This window comes from Barbatula barbatula (genome assembly GCF_947034865.1).
Source record: "Barbatula barbatula genome assembly, chromosome: 15".
Lineage (NCBI taxonomy): Eukaryota > Metazoa > Chordata > Actinopteri > Cypriniformes > Nemacheilidae > Barbatula > Barbatula barbatula.
This window is the reverse complement of record NC_136778.1, coordinates 22,781,366-22,798,051: the sequence shown is the minus strand read 5'-3', so window position 1 is coordinate 22,798,051 and position 16,686 is coordinate 22,781,366. Positions and strand designations below refer to the sequence as shown.

The 16,686-nt window shown below is 41.9% G+C and overlaps 2 protein-coding genes across 15 annotated transcripts; one reads left to right on the top strand and one right to left on the bottom strand.

The window, feature by feature from the left end:
* Window positions 1–708: 708 nt before the first annotated feature.
* akirin2 (akirin 2) lies at window positions 709–5,729 on the bottom strand. The gene is made up of 5 exons (XM_079475233.1): window positions 4,771–5,729; window positions 2,194–2,331; window positions 1,919–2,065; window positions 1,748–1,819; window positions 709–1,275 (listed from the first exon to the last, which is right to left on the bottom strand). The coding sequence occupies exons 1-5, from the start codon at window positions 4,946–4,948 to the stop codon at window positions 1,265–1,267; spliced, it is 546 nt and encodes a 181-aa protein (XP_079331359.1). The 5' UTR covers window positions 4,949–5,729; the 3' UTR covers window positions 709–1,264.
* Window positions 5,730–6,785: 1,056 nt separating this feature from the next.
* syncrip (synaptotagmin binding, cytoplasmic RNA interacting protein) lies at window positions 6,786–16,596 on the top strand. Of its 14 annotated transcripts, none has more exons than XM_079475224.1 (12): window positions 6,955–7,186; window positions 8,276–8,435; window positions 10,970–11,088; window positions 11,165–11,272; window positions 11,344–11,457; window positions 11,725–11,901; window positions 12,161–12,296; window positions 12,402–12,607; window positions 12,884–13,033; window positions 13,116–13,237; window positions 13,340–13,863; window positions 15,264–16,596. In XM_079475224.1, the coding sequence occupies exons 2-12, from the start codon at window positions 8,288–8,290 to the stop codon at window positions 15,266–15,268; spliced, it is 1,809 nt and encodes a 602-aa protein (XP_079331350.1). In that variant the 5' UTR covers window positions 6,955–7,186; window positions 8,276–8,287; the 3' UTR covers window positions 15,269–16,596. The 14 variants fall into 14 exon arrangements, with proteins under 14 accessions (XP_079331345.1, XP_079331350.1, XP_079331352.1 ...); XM_079475226.1 differs by having other exon boundaries at window positions 6,967–7,186; window positions 13,340–13,721; window positions 15,261–16,580; XM_079475223.1 differs by having other exon boundaries at window positions 6,971–7,186; window positions 13,340–13,878; window positions 15,264–16,585.
* The last annotated feature ends 90 nt before the right edge of the window (window positions 16,597–16,686 follow it).

Here is a 16,686-nt window from a genome sequence, read left to right as displayed (position 1 = left end):
TTAATAAAACAGTTCTTTATTCAAAAATGGTAAATTCTAGTTCTCTTTCTAAAAATCCCATAATGCACTGGTAAATGGGGAGCATTGATCCTCACTTCGTGTGTCCAAAAAATCAGGTAGGCTTTCTGTCCAGCATATGTGCGTTTGCAGTATGGATTAATTCCAGATATGTATTCTAACTTCCACATATTTCAATGTCAACAACTATAATTCACGTTTTTAAACCATATATTAAGCTACCAATCAAAACAACTTTCAATATCACCAACATACATGAAGTCAGACTGGTGTAAATCCTTAAAAATAATACATGGTATAAATTGTCTTCTGAGAAACAAGGATATTATTATAGCTTCTGACAAGCGTTCCTAAAATGAAAAGATATTAAAACAAAATAACATTTTACACTGGTCAATCTGTCCAAAGGTTTACAAACACCTGACAATTAAATGTAATGTGTTGACGTCGTCGTAAGCTCCACTGAATGTATGTTTTGCAATAGTTGTGTACGAGTCTCTCGATTCTCCTGCTAAAAACATGGACCTAATCTCACACTCAACGCTGGACAAAGCTTGAATTTGCACAGATTGGGGAGCATTTCTCTTAGGTGAACAGTGTCATGTCTCAGGACAAACCAGAAACACAAACAAAACTTACATTGATCGCCCAGATAACAACAGGCATCTATAGAACAAATGCGAGAACACATTATGTAAACAGTTTATTTGTATATTTTCCCAACATAAAGTCATTTAAACTATCTGAGCAGTAAAACCATAATGCAGGGAAAAAAATAAAATCAAAATAAATACAAACCATAAACACAGACTTGAAAATAAACGCTGTATATGATTTGCACATGAAAACTGAATGAAGGGATGTATTTACACAAATCTATGACCGGCCGTCTCAAAATTCACACCCTCATAACATTCATCATTCGAGATCCTCTGCTGGGAAAAGACATCTTACAAAAACCAAACGGGATGAAATGACAGGTCACTGTATAAAAGGCATCGATAAAGCCAAATAAATATCCAGAGTTCAATAAGAGACACTGATTTGAATAATAGTTTGCGAAGGTCCATATATGGGCATTGATGGCAGGAAGCACTGAGCTTCTGAAGAGAAGAGAGAGAGAGAGAGAGTTTATCACACACGCTCCGTGCCCGGCGCTGGAGACCCAGCTGGACCCGATCTGACCCGTCACGAGCTCCCAGTCACAGATCCACAGAAGAGGAGAACGTCTGATGTTACAGCAAATTCAGGACACATCTGCAGAAAAAATTACAGGTTTCCAATAGAAATTAGTTCAAGGGACAGTTTACCCAAAAAGGACAATTCTGTCATTCTTTACTCATCCTCAAGTTGTTCCAAATCTGTATAAATTACTTTAAATTAGAGTGAGAATTTATGGAAAATGTTAACAATTTTCACTTCTGGGACATCATTGACTTACCATAGTAGGAAAAATTTAACAAACCTTAACTTTTACTAAATTCTTTAAAATATCTAATGCTGTCTTCAAAAGAACAAAAAAGTTACAATAATATTTTTTTCTACTATGATAGTGAGTGAATGATGTCCCAGTACTGAAAATTGCTAAAATTCTTTCAAATATCTTTCTTTGTGCTCAACGGAACAAAGAGTGTGTACAAGTTCGAAAGAAAATGAAAGAACATTCATGTTTGGGTGGAGTATCCCTTTAAACACATGTAAACAACACACGTGGGGGTTTAATACGTACAGCTTGCAGGCTGCTCCCCGAATCTCCTCATCAGCTGGTCATGGGTGAACTTCACAAATGCATCATATTGTTCTAAAGAGAGAGAAAGAGAAATAAAATCGGATTTTAACATCCAGAACCAGACTGTTGTGCTCTAGAATAAGGAACAAGAATAATTGTTACTGCTGATACCTGCAAGTTTGGTGGTCAAGATCTCGTCGTACTCCTCCCGGACCTTCTCCTCACGCTCCTTCAGCAGACGCTCGCAGATCATTCCCACCTGCTTCAGCGTGAATAACGGCTGCTCCCGTCTGGAGGGAGACGCCGATCCAGAAGAACCTAACGGATAAAACCAGACAAGATAACCTAAACCAGCTGCATAACCAAAACACAGGCCGACAAATCTGCCCATCAAACCCTTAATAATTCTAAATGAAACACCACATGAATGGATCATGGAAGGGCACCTGGTATTGTGTTGCTGATGGAGGTTTGGGGCTGGGAATCAATGGGGCAGCAGGTGTCTGTCTGCTGGAAACTGATCTCCAGATGTCTTCTCTTCTGCATGCGCTTGTACTCCTGCTTGATGTTACTCAGGATTTGCTCTGAAAAATAAAACAATTTTAACAAAGCAGCTCTGTGGTTATAAAGACAGATAGAAGCTCAGAAACACAGGCGAAAGATATTTGGAAGAATGCTTATAACCTAACAGTTCTTGGCCATCATTAACTACCATAGTAGAAGTTTCAGTGGTAGTCAAACGTGCCCTAGAAATGTTTGCTTACCAACATTCTTCAAAATATCTTCACCGAACAAAGAAATGTATAAAGCAATTTTTCCTACTATGGGAGTCAATGGTGGCCAAGATCTGTTCGGTTATAAGCATTCTTCTAAATATATTTTTTTGTGTTCATCAGAACAAAGACAATTATACAGCTTTGGAGAAACATTTTTATATTTTTAGGTGAACTGTTCCTTTAAAAACCATGGTTTCTTATAACCAGGCAGAGGTTGCGCAAGACTTCATTTATCGTCTGTCATTTTGACGGACCGGCTTGTAAAAATCCGCCATAAGCCATTACCCGTCGCTATGTGTGTGTGTAACGCAAGGTGGTGTTACGTGGTTATTAGCATGTTCGTGACATCATCACGCTGTACTTTCGTTTACTCTCTGAACTGTCTGTATTTTAATACAACTGAACGCCCAATGAAGCCGTTGTTGTTTATCTTCATTTATATATTAAATGTTTCTGTTGTCAAACATTTGTCTGTAATTAATACTTTGTCTATGTTCATATGTCTAGTCAGTAACAATGACATGTGCCTGTAAATAGTGTTTTGTACTCGCTCACTCATAAGTAAGCTGCGGTTTGGTCATGAATGTAATGCTTCTGGCGCTCACTGAACACGCCGAGAGACATTTTTCCACTCACTGAAAGCTAATGTTTATTCCAAATAGATGCTAGTAGCTTTTCTGAAGGAAGAAAACTCTTAACACCACACCGCGTCTGTGTGTGTATAAATGCACGCAACACAGGGGTCTGAGTGACAGATGCATCTTTGCATTTGCACCGGGAGTCTCACACGTTTACCTAAACCGACAAGGCATTTGCAAGTGAGTTAATGATGTGTGCGGTACCGCTGAAACCAGGTCTTCAAAACCTTTTTTTTACTCCAAGGCCCCCCATTGTTTTCAACAATATTCACCCCCCCATAAAAAATATTTAGAGCTTGTAATTAAATAGGAAAAAAAATCATTATAAAGATGGTCAAAAATAAGAAACATTTCGTTTTTTGTTGAATTTCAAATCTGAAATGCAGGGCAGGCGTGGGCCTAATGGTTAGAGAGTCGGTTTTTGTTACCAGAAGGTTTCCGGTTCGATTCTTAGGGCCGGTGGGTAATGACTGAGGTGCCCTTGAGCAAGGCACCATACCCCTACTTTCTCTCGGGCTCCCAGGTCACATTTCGGATACTTTCACTTTAGCTTAATCTTCTTGGGCCCCCTTAGCTGGGGCACCCTTGTTGAGAACCACTGTTCAAAACCATGTTTTCACACGAGATGCACCGGTGTGTATTGGCTCCTGATGATCACGAGTTCATCTTTGATCAATCCAAGACCATCAACATATAAGCTATGGCCTTGGCTAGCTGGAACCGGGTAATGAATTTTAATGTGGCGGATTTCCAGTTAAAAACACCAAGAATCTTATCCATCAAACGCCTCCAAACATCATGAAAATTTCATAAAGTGAATATTTGCAATTCCCACCATTGACATAGCATGAAAAGGCTAATATACCAAACAGTTAATTAAATATATGTATTAAGGCGCTGAATTGCACCAATGTTTATGTACAGTCCCTCTAGGTAAAATAATGTCAAACTTACCACAACAAAATGAAATCTGTGTAAAAATGATGAATGGATCCGTTTCATGTTCCATGATTGGATGATGTAGCTCTAAATAGCTAGTATACCGTACTGCATGTGTTTTTGAACTTTTATCATTTAAAACGTAAGCACAACACTGATCTATATTAATGACAAAAGTTCAAATAAGTTAGCATGTGACAAACAACGTCTTTTGCCAATAGCCGTTTGGTAAAATCGACATCGAGTCCAAATATCGCACAACTGCTTTCCTGACGGACACTGATAACATTCGTGTTAAACTATCCTGTGTGTTTCAGAAACAGAAATGATGTTTTACTTACTAAGTCTCAAATGAATCAGATCATAACAGATTACAGCTAGCATAGTTAGCAACACTCATTAAAAACCCTCACGAACACAACACTGGATAACGTTAATGTGATGTTTTTAACCATAAAGTATTATGTCAATAAAGTGACAGCGAGCATATATACAAATATATAGATGACTACGTGAACACATTAAACATGTATGTTCATAACCGTGACGTATTGTCATCGATGTGGAGGTCACGTCACTGCAATCAGTGGATTTCTCCGTATTAACACGACGCGATGTGTGTAAACACGTATGTTTAATGTGACCTGGATGTGTTCGCGATGTTACAGACCTGTGGTGAGGACCGAAGACACTGCGCCGAAGGGCGACGGCTCCATGCGCAGGTATTTCTGCGGAGATCCGCCGGAGGTGGACGGGGACATGGGCGCACATCTCCGCCTCTTCGGAGACGCCGGGTTCATAAGAGGATCAAAATCCAGAGTCCGTTTCAGAGTGGCTCCGCATGCCATTTTATCTGAACACTAGAAGGGTAAAGTGAGCAATCCGCGAAAAATATAGCACACAACGCCCGGGCCGAGCCTCCTGCTAGCGACAGTCCTGCTGTGATCTCTGGGGAACACGACTCGATCGCTTCGTTTTATTCAAATCCTGCGTCGACCTTCCACGCAAAACATCCGCGAGGAAATAATAAACGTTTGAACACGATAAAGCACGTGGATGAGCAGTCGATCCTCTACATGAACACGCCGATGATGTCGGATTGTGCTAACAACCGCGGTCCGACGCCTCTTGGTTTCCGCCGGCTAAACAATATGGCGTGGATACAAAACATTCGACGAAGCGACCTCTCTGCGCATGCGCAGCGGCGCTAAAGGGAAGGAGGGATTTGCTGTTTTTAAAATAACTTTCCTGGTGGATTCTGCCTGTGAATAGGAGCCTTGAAAACGACATGACCCAGAATGCACGTCTCGATTTTTCTAGCTGAGTGAAGTTTCCCATTGGTGGTTGTGGATTGTTTGTAAATTTGAAAAAAGCACCTCACAGACAGACACTGGATTGATTTACTCTGTTCAAATCATACTGATGATGTTTTTACTCCGTGTCCTTTCACCAAACCTGTTGATATAGTGTTGAAAAAATATATAACTTTTGAGGATATGATTATATGAACGGTATTGTGTGAGAACACGCCCATTACAACCTCTTATAAGTCACTTCGTTTTCACAACCATACAGACAGACATATTGGAATTTCTTCCTATGTTTAGCAGAACAAATAAATGTATACATGTTTGGAACAATTTAAGGAAAGTCATTGATGAAAGAATTTTCATTTGATAACAAAACATTGTCTCTATTTTTTAAGTTCCATAGCTAAAAAAACGTTATCATAGTTCCTTTTCAGTCATTTTTGGCAAAACTTTGGGATACTTCTCCCAAAAATGACAATTCTGTCATCATTTACTCACCTTTGAGTTTTTCCAAATGTGTATAAATGTGTTTGTAACACAGAGAATGATATTTGGAAGAATGCTTATAACAGACAGATTTTGACTCCCATCGTAGAAAAAATACAATAGTAGTCAGAAGTGCTCCAGGACTGTTTGCTGTCCTACATTCTTCAAAATGTCTTCTGTTCAACAGAACAAAACAAATTATAAAGTAATGTTTCCTATTATGGGAATCGATGATTTGTCTGGTTATAAGCGTTCATCCAAATGTCTTTCTGTGTCCATAAGAACAAACACTTTTAGACAGATTTGGAACAACTGGAAGGCGACTAAATGATGACGGAATCTTCATCTTTGGTTGAAGTATCCCTGTGATGGTCTTAGAGATGTATGTTTCGCTCCGCATTCACCATCAGTTTTGCAGCATCTTTTGCACTAGCTCTTACATGAACACTGTTAACGGCTGTTTTGAGTGTTCAAAGCTTTCAAAAATCTATAACAATGATTATTGTTTAATCAATATTACATTTTCAGGTTGACATGTGATTAGTGACGTAAACATGATATACAAAATGGTACTCATTCAGAACAAGGGTAAACGTGACCCTGGACCACAAAACCAATCATAAGTCAAATGATCGTCATATTGCTCGTTAGTTTGGAATGATCCACTCAAGTTTGGTATCAATGTAAAGCTCAGATGTTTCATCTACTCTCCTCAATAGAGAGCGTGAAAACAACATGTTTCATCTTAGCAACGGCCTGCTACAGCGCCCCTGATGGACAACATCAAAAGCCATTTAATGCACCCTCAGATTCGAGCGTCACAAGGATCCCAATTCAATTATCACGCACTACATTCGTTTATAAAGGCGCTTTGTAATAGAAATGATGTGAGTAAGGTTTTCACTAAATTATAGTTTGACCCCCCGGCATATCGCTCTGGGCCCCCAAAAGTGCGTGGGCTCTAGAATCATCCTTCCCCTCTTATAGCACCCCTGAAGACAACTCGGACATTATGAGTAAAACAAGATGTTTTAATAATAAGAGAAGAATATCTTTACACACTTCGTTGAGGGGGAGCTCGCCCAGTAAGGACGTGCCCGTGCCCGGCCGCGACAGAAACCCCGTCGATGCGCGCAGGCATGAGTGTATGCGCGCACCCGCGCGAGTAGCGCCGCCCGCCATTTTACATTATCGGGAATCGCGCGGAGCTCCGCCGGGGACGATTTACCGGTCTCATCACACCGAACATACACTCACACTAAACCGAACAACCCGGAAAAACACCGTCAGGTAACCGTGCGCCCGCTCGGGGGATTCGATGCCGTTTACCGCTGTGTGGGGGTTTATTTCACCGCTGTTTGGAAACAATGTGAGGCGCGGGGGGAGGGGGTACCGGACACGTTTAACACCCGTCAACGGAGTCAAATCAGACCTGCAGATCAGATTAAACGTCATGTTGAGAGCCGTTGTGTGGTTTATTGTCGCGTGTGAGGTGCGGATGTGTTTTACGTGTTTTGTCTGGGTCACGCGGGGTGAGTTAACGTTAGCAGGCTAGTGCTAATGTTGTTGACTGAAGACACTCCTGTGCCATATTTAACGTAAGCTCACTCGTATCGTGATTTCATCTTTTTTAACGATATCAGCACGTTTGATGTTTTTTTTGTTTGTATAAACGCAGTTTGACCGGTGTTTAGCTGAAACGGCCCCATATAACACCGGCGCGTGCACATGTTTCATTTCACCTGGGCTCAGGTGTGCAGATATAAACCGCGCAAATGATACAAACAGGGTTTCAGTTTAGACATCACACTTGTTTAGATGAGGTCTGCGCATGGAGACCGTGGAGATGATGTTTAATAGTAGGCCGAATTGTGTAGATGGTGTTTAATGCGTTTTTAACACTTTGACAGTGTAAAATACACAGCTGATCCGAAATAGACTCACGTCTCTAGGTGTGTGTGAGCAGGATGGTGTTCTGCGCTGATCAGATGTGGAATATTGATCATTTGATATATTTGTTCATGTTGTGAAATGGCTGCCTTCACGTGCTCTCGGAAATTAGATGATAATACTTTATGAAACTGTTCTATTCATGTTAGCAGACAGTTTACTAAATAATGTTTAATGTTACTAAATCCAGAGTCGAAGTGTCGAATGATCAAATTCCCGGGAGCACGTGAAGGCATCATACGTCATATATGTTGGGTGATGGGGAGTGTGTAAGAATCGTTTTTATCATGTCTGAATACCTGTAAGTGATGTCATGTACTTTACAAGATTTCTTTGTCGTATGCATGCAGTCTATATTTTTAAGTGGCGTTATTTGTCTGTCTGCCTCTACCAAAACATGGAATCATTTGTCTCATTGCATCTGAACAGATTTCTGGAGACATGGCCACAGAACATATTAATGGGAACGGTACAGAAGAACCCATGGACACCTCTGCTGAAGTTACCCATTCTGACCACTTCAACGCTTTATTAGAATCTGGTTTACCACAGAAAGTTGCTGAAAAGCTGGATGAAATTTACATAGCAGGTAAGCAAAGCTCCAACCCTCCCCAATGGACTCCTCACCCTTGTTCTATATCCCATTGAGTGCATGTTGAAGTGTGCCCATCACGTCTCTCTCTCTCAGTAGGGAACGGGAATGTAGTTAGAAACTTTGTGTGGTTTCACCGCAAAATGAGTACTGCAGCGCCGAGCAATGCTTTACAACGGGCAAATCGAGCATGTCTGGTTCGATCCAGAGAGGAGTCTTTTTGGGGATTAGCTGTTTTAAAGGAGGGTGGGGAAGGGAGCTGTCCCGGGGGAAACGTGGGCCAGCTGGGCATATGCTGGGACAAAAGAGGCAGCTGTCTGGAGCAGGGACAGGTGATGTTCCCCCCTGTGGCTTATCGCTAACAGATGCTAATTCTAAAGGGGATGAGATGAGCTGGGGGCTTTTACAATAATCTTTATTGTTTATTTAAATGAGTTAGTAGATAGGTGATAGCTGGATGAACAAATGCAATGCACTAGAAAGGGATATTTAAAAGGGTTGTAACTATGTTGCCGCACAGTATGTCATGTATACAGAAAGCTATCAAGCTTTATACTCAGTGACGTCAGTTTAAATGTCCAGTGTGTAATTTTTGGGAGGATCTATTAATAGAAATGCAATATAATTAGGGATGCACCGATACCAGTTTTTCTCTGCCGATCCGATTCCAATACTGAACTTTCAAATATCGGCCGATACCGATCCAAATCCGATATCAGTTATTGTTGACCTTTTAAGGTTTAGAATGTCTGTAACTCACACAGTCATTCAATTTATCTGCTTAAAGTCAAGCTTTGCATATTCATGAAATACATCAAAACTTAGATAAATAATATACACAGTATGACAGACATCTTTATTAAGAACACTGTGCTAAACTTATAATTGAAATAAATTACATTTAATCAAGCTATGAAGTCATCCAAATGACAATCTGTATTTTCCAACCATCCAGCATTTCTTTGATTGACGCTGAAATCACGCTGCTTCTGTGTGATCCTCGCAACTCTTTAGCATGTAGCACAGCACTCTGCAATGCGTGACCAGAATCCATCCCATGCGCGGTTAAACTCAAAATGAAATGGGACACACGTCGGAGCTCCAAATATTAGCAGTGAAGCTCAAAGATTTGACATCTTTTAACTGATCCGCAACATGCGACGACACTATAAAATAACTCGGGCAAAGCTGTTTCAGAAATGTATTTACGCGATGGTAAACTAACGCGGTTCAGGCGACGGAAGCCTACATTTTCCACAACAGAGAGAGACTGATTATCTAGTACAATAAATTCCACAACTTTTTCTGTGATTTTTACAGATTTTTTTGTCGTCTTTGTGAAGTTTTTCTTGCCTTTGAAATAATTCCTGCAAGGTTTGGTGCTTTAATTCGTCCTTTTTGCGTTTCGCTTGTACAAACTCTTCGTGATCTTTTCCGTGATGCTTCTGAAGATGTTTGATTAAATGTGTCGTGTTGTAACGCGAAACTGGCAGCTGTGCTGCTTTCTGTTGTTTCAAGCGTGAAATATTTCCACATCTGCGACATCTTCAACGCGCTGAAATTTCCATATAGGCATAAAGTTGGGTCCTGAAAGGTCTCCCCACTAAACTCGCCTGTCGGGCCATTACGCAAAATACATTTCAAAGTATTTAATTATTATTTTTAAGTAAATGCATTTTTCTCAAAATAAACGAACGTTTTCTATTTACTTAAATACAGCTCCCCGTTCAACAACTGCTGGTAATTTGGTATCGGATTTGGATCGGTTGTGCTGACTCGCGCATGATCGATACCCGATCCATTCAAAAAGGTATGGATCGGAGCCAAATCCGATCCAGAGTATCGGATCGGTACATCCCTAAATATAATATAAAAAACTATGTGTTCAGAGATGTATAAAGAGCTTACATAATGAAGCGTTATGTTTTTATTACCTTAGAATGAGATATTTCTAACTACATACACCTCAGGTCCCCTTGCGTGTAATTGGCCATGTTCTGTCAGACGTCATAGTGTTTGGAGAGGGAGGGGTGGACTAAGCGCTTAGTTGCAATTCACAACCTTGCAGCTAGATATTACTGACTGGACCTTTAAACCTGTTGGTTAAGCTGCCAATAAATGACATGTCACCATATAAAATGTTTTAATTTTGTGTGCTTTGTGACGTTATGTCAATAAGTTTTATTTGCAACTACTTTATATTTATATTAATTTTTTGTCAGTTTACATACAGAAGGTCAACGAAGCCTAAATATGGTCAGTTCTGTAAGAAGTGCAACATTAATGTTCTGGAAAACATTTGTTTATCAAGATTTACTGCTGCTTCCACAAATACATAAAGGATTTTAAAATATAATTTTTCCCTTGAAGCCTCGTCCAAATGATGATACCCTTGAACTCTCTCTCTGAGTTACACTGTTACTGTGATGTACAACAGAAGAATCTGATTGGACGCTGGTTGTTGTGTGTGTGTGTGTAATGTCTGCAGTGGCTTAAACGTGTCTGAGATTTGCCTGCTTTCCTACCCACAGGTCTCCTAGCTCACAGTGACCTGGACGAAAGGGCCATTGAAGCACTGAAGGAGTTCAATGAGGAAGGTGCACTGCAGGTTCTCTTGCAGTTCAAAGAGAGCGATCTATCCCATGTGCAGGTGAGCACGCTCGCTGTGTGTGAGTGATCACGTGAAGTGAGCCTTTATTGACTCACTCACTCTCTCGTTCATCCAGAACAAAAGTGCCTTTCTCTGTGGCGTTATGAAGACTTACAGACAGAGAGAGAAACAGGGGACCAAAGTTCTAGACTCCAGTAAAGGACCAGATGAAGCGAAAATTAAAGTAAGTCCAGTGACAGGTTTCTGATGTCGGTAATGAATGTAGATGTAATTTGCTGCGTTTTTTGCCTTCAGACGCTTCTTGAGAGGACAGGCTACACCCTTGATGTCACTACAGGCCAACGCAAGTATGGTGGCCCTCCCCCTGAGTCCGTCTACACTGGTGCTCAGCCCACTATCGGAACAGAGGTGAATGAAATGCTGTTAGGCCTAGCGGTCTGTGAGGATTGTGTCCAAATGATGAATGATGTACACTGTTCTGGAGTAACTCTTGTTATGCTGATGGTTTACCGCTAAGATCTGATTGGACGTGACACGGAACCTGACTGATATAAACCCTGTAGTGCGCTGTTAGAACACCCACAGCGTTCACTCTGTTTATTACGAAAACAGACTGTGGTTTGTAAGAAACCTCACTTTTCAGTGCGTACCTCATCTCCACTCTCTGTGCTACAGATTTTTGTAGGGAAGATCCCGAGGGACTTGTTTGAGGATGAGTTAGTGCCTCTGTTTGAGAAGGCTGGACCGATCTGGGACCTTCGTCTGATGATGGACCCTCTGAGCGGCCTGAACAGGGGATACGCTTTCCTCACATTCTGCACTAAAGAGGCTGCACAGGAGGCTGTCAAGCTAGTAAGAATAACTATTTCTTTAGTTGTTGTTCTGAATCTCCATTGTGAAGCTTGTGGAGTCATTTAAATTATTCTGAGCAGAAAAAACTGAAACGAAAACGCACATGTACTGCTAACTGCTCGGTACTAATTTACAGAAAATCTAGCACTGCATTTGTTGAACATGCTTATGTTGTGGCACTTGCGTTGAAACATTGGGTTTGAGTTTGGAAATGTGTAATGGTTTCAAGAATGTGTTCACGTGTCCTTTTTCTTTGCAGTATAACAATCATGAAATTCGCTCTGGCAAACTCGTTGGCGTGTGTATCTCTGTCGCAAACAACAGACTCTTTGTGGGCTCCATCCCCAAGAGCAAGACAAAGGAACAGATTGTAGAAGAGTTTTCCAAAGTCACAGGTGAGCTGGTGATGTGGATGTATGCACTGCTCATTGCTGAGCATTTTGACATGTATTCTCTTGGGGTTGAATGATGTACAAAACTTGCTGTCTTTTCCCCATCAGAGGGTCTCACCGACGTGATCCTGTACCATCAGCCCGACGATAAGAGGAAGAACAGGGGCTTTTGTTTTCTGGAGTATGAGGACCACAAAACAGCAGCACAGGCGCGACGGAGACTCATGAGTGGGAAGGTGAAGGTCTGGGGCATTGTTGTCACAGTCGAGTGGGCCGACCCTATCGAGGACCCTGATCCAGAGGTCATGTCGAAGGTCAGAACCTGCTCGGACTATAATTTTGTTTTTTATTTTTTAATATCGCATTTGAGTCTTGCACAATACTGACTGCTTTGAAGAAGTATGTGAATAAAGTGTCTGAATATTTATACTGTGTCATTGGCTGTCCAAATTATTTTTGATTTTGTTGCACTGACAGTTTACTGCTAAGATCTGACAGGACAGCCTCTTGAAGCTTGTGCTGCGCTCCTTGCCGTAAGTCTCTGGGTTTCAGATGTACTGATGGTCTGTTGTGTCCACGTGTGCCGTCAGGTGAAAGTGTTGTTTGTCAGGAACCTGGCCAACAGCGTAACTGAGGAAATACTTGAAACCACTTTTGGCCAGTTTGGAAAACTGGAGCGAGTGAAGAAACTTAAAGACTACGCCTTCATTCACTTCGATGAGAGAGACGGTGCGGTGAAGGTAATGACACTGAGAGTTCTTTTGTTGGGTGGGAGGCCTGTTTGTCGAACGGCGATAACAGCGGCGTGGTGAATGTTGACAGGCCCTGGCGGAAATGAACGGAAAAGATTTGGAGGGAGAGAATATTGAGATTGTGTTCGCCAAACCACCAGACCAGAAACGGAAAGAGAGGAAGGCACAGCGCCAAGCAGCAAAGACACAAATGTGAGTTTTTATGGGTGTCTGTCTTGAGGAATTTTTCCCTTGTTTTCAAGAAGTGTCTGTATTGTTAATATACTCTATGTACGGTTGTTTTTTTAAATCTAGGTATGATGATTACTACTATTACGGCCCCCCTCAAATGCCACCTCCCTCCAGAGGCCGGGGCAGGGGCGCCGGTCGCGGTGGTTATGCCTACCCGCCCGACTATTACGGCTACGAAGATTACTATGATTATTATGGTTACGACTACCATAACTACAGGGGTGGCTACGATGACCCGTACTACGGCTACGATGATTTCCAGGTGCCCGCTCGAGGCCGCGGGGGGCGTGGTGGTGCCAGAGGCGGGGTGTCTCCGGTGCGTGGCCGAGGGGGTGGCGCTCCACGGGGCAGGGCGGGCTTCACGCAGCGCGGTGGTGTCGGACCGGGAGCGAGCAGAGGCCCACGGGGAGGAGCCAGAGGCGGGGTTCTGCCGAGAGGGCGCGGGGTACGTGGTGCTCGGGGTGGACGCGGTGGAAATGTAGGAGGCAAGCGCAAAGCCGATGGCTACAACCAGCCAGATTCCAAACGGCGCCAGACCATTAATCAGAACTGGGGCTCGCAACCCATTGCACAGCAACCCTTGCAAGGTGGCGATCATTCTGGTAACTATGGTTACAAATCTGACAACCAGGAGTTTTATCAGGATTCTTTTGGGCAACAGTGGAAGTAGAGAACGTAGGGCCTTTTTGCTTTTTTAAATAAGAAACCCTTTTTATAGAGACTTGATTGGTCCTAAAACACGTTAAAGGTTGTCCCCTCTCTTTTTCCCGTCGGGTTTTCTTGTATATATTTTAAGAATCCGCTTGGACTCGATCAGTAGTCACACACTCCCACCTGCTTCTGCCGAACTGATTTTGTCTTATGTTTTGTTTGAGAATCGTTTCCTACCTTTTAAAAATCGGGATTGAAATTTTAAAATTTGCAGTTCTTTGTCTATTTGGCAATATAGTACCATGTATGTTCATAGGATTTTTGCTCTCCATGTCTTTAAAGTAGGTAACAGCAACAAAAAAGGACGGGGGAAACTGTCTCCTTAACATGTATTCAAGAAAAAAAACAAAAAAAAAATTGATATTTGTATGTTACAAGAGATAATGCTAGTAAAATAGCTTGTCTTGTGTTGGGGAAGAAAAAAAAAACACGATAAAAGAGGACTTGATCCTAATTTTTGGCTTTACATTTTGGCTTGTATTCTTTGCTGTTTGTCTGCTTGAATAAACATACACGCACCAGTGTACAAAAACTCAAATTGTGTTTCAAATTCATGTTTCGGCAAATTCTCTCTTCAAATTGCCTACAAATTTATGGCTCCTTGTGGAAGAAAAAGGACTAAAGGTTTGCCTGTTAGACGTGCTGCTACCTCACTCTGCATGCCTTCAGATGATATATCACCGACAGTCCATATCCCACTTGAGCTTTATGTGTAAATACATGATATCATTTCACACAATGACGACAACAACAACAGTTCACTGCCATTCCAATCTGGAGCCTTCTCTCTCCCGAGGTCCCGCTCTGTGTTTTTTTTTGTGATACGCATTCAGAGGGGTTTTGTTAGAAAAACTCAGCTGAGATCTACGCTCACTTATAGCCACAGAAAGCACAATTTGACCCAAAGCGGACGAGACGTCTTTGTCGCTGGAGGCTCTAACTCTTTGCCCTTGCACGTTTGTTCCAAATTGTTAGCGAACGGTGGGAAATCTTTACATGCATGCATGCACTATTGTCTCTGTAGTCAATCTGTTCTGTTTCTCTGTAAACGATCATAACCCCTCCCACCCTTTCCTAATACCTGTCGCTTCGATCCGAACCGCTGCTTGGCTACTCTCGTGCATGCCACAGATCACAGGGTGTCTGTAGTGTCTAGTGAATGCATCATCCTTACAGTCTTTTGTGTTGTTTTGTTTTGATATCTTTATCCTTTGTGTTGTTGTATTTGTTGTTAACGCTTCTCTAATTTGTGTCCCTTTTGTCACCTGGCTAGCAGGGTAAGGGGCTGGAGGCGGCTTTTGACATATCCCAGTGAAGGACGAGTCGCTTGGTGGGGTGCTGCCGGTGGATGCGATGGTAAGGTCCGTTCCATGGTCCGACTCTGTTCCTGCCTTACGGAAGCTCCCCATCTGCCTCCAGGATTGCCGTCAGATCCAGCATAAGACCTGTTTGGACCGTAATGCCACTACAGTAACTTCTGGAGGTGGAGATGCCCAAAGGATATTTCTCCTCGACGTGAAATGTATTTTGCACTTTGTAGATGTTTGAAGTGGCTTGGAGGTGCTGTTTGTGTATGTATATTTTTGTGCGTTTTTAACCGCGGCTTGGCATGTGTCGAGTCTTGCTTTGTTTTTTATTTGATGTGTTTTTACCACCTGGCATGCTTGGCCAGGCATTCCAGGTCAATGGTTCCTTTTGGAACGTTTTTTGCTTTTCTCTTCAGTAAGTTGATATTAAAGGGTGGGTTAACTACCTCATCGTGGAGGCTGAAACTGCCCTGTCTGTTCTGTACATATGATGTAAGCAGGGCTTTTTATATTCCACACTTATGCACAAGGGCCACAGCAGAGCCGATGTACTTAGTGTATTATAGTCCTTTTGTATAGCGCAGAACAGTCGGACTGGACATGTGTCTGAAACTCATATGATGAGTCTAAAGTCACTGGTTTGTTTTCTGTAAAGGTGGGGGAAAAGCTACTTTTTAAAAGCTTGAGCTATTTTCTCTCATGCATTTTGTAAAAGTCTGCAGCTCGATCAGTTTTTAATCGACATCATCTCTTTTGTATGCCGTGTCACAGTTTCAGAGGTAAGTTTATAAATGTCATGCACTAGAATGAGACGGCCCGGAAGATCTCACAGGACCTAGAGGAAGTCAAGCTTCCTTGTTCTCATCTCATCAGAGGCTTGAGATCAGTCTCCTCCCTGCCGCTCATCTTCAATCAGACTGTTGCCATAATTCTCTAGTCTGTTTTGTGAGCTGTGCTTGGGATGGACAGGAAGTGATGTCATGTAACTGGGCACACCAGAGCTGCCTTTACATCACATTAAATGTGATGACTTAATGAGATATGCATCATTGTGGCCATGTGATTGGTGGTGATTTTAATTCTGTCTCTCTTACAAGTAAGGGGGGGGTTAATATCTTTGAAAAGGGATTTTCTTGCATCTGATAACATTGACTGGATTTTGAACATGACTGACTGCCACTATTTCTGTATGATCATGAAGCCATTTTATCAGAAGTGGTATTTGTTTTGAATTCACAATACTGCTGCATTAGTGTTTGCATTCCTGCAAATAAATTTTGTTACCGAACATGTGTAGACTCTGATTTTGTCTTCTTAATAATTTATTTCTCAAGCAAACTTGCATTTTCTACATTGCAATGTGATCTCCAGTGTAATAGTATATGAATTCAG

Bases quoted from the DNA above. Each gene is read 5' to 3' on its own strand.
- akirin2 (XM_079475233.1), bottom strand. From the start codon at position 4,948: ATGGCATGCGGAGCCACTCTGAAACGGACTCTGGATTTTGATCCTCTT. The intron at 2,332-4,770 runs GTCTGTAACATC...TTTATTTTTCAG, and splicing joins GTCTTCGGTCCTCACCACAG to AGCAAATCCTGAGTAACATC. The intron at 2,066-2,193 runs GTGCCCTTCCAT...TTTATCCGTTAG, and splicing joins CATCAGCAACACAATACCAG to GTTCTTCTGGATCGGCGTCT.
- syncrip (XM_079475213.1), top strand. From the start codon at position 7,350: ATGTTGAGAGCCGTTGTGTGGTTTATTGTCGCGTGTGAG. The intron at 7,389-8,275 runs GTGCGGATGTGT...GCATCTGAACAG, and splicing joins GGTTTATTGTCGCGTGTGAG to ATTTCTGGAGACATGGCCAC. The intron at 8,436-10,969 runs GTAAGCAAAGCT...TCCTACCCACAG, and splicing joins GGATGAAATTTACATAGCAG to GTCTCCTAGCTCACAGTGAC.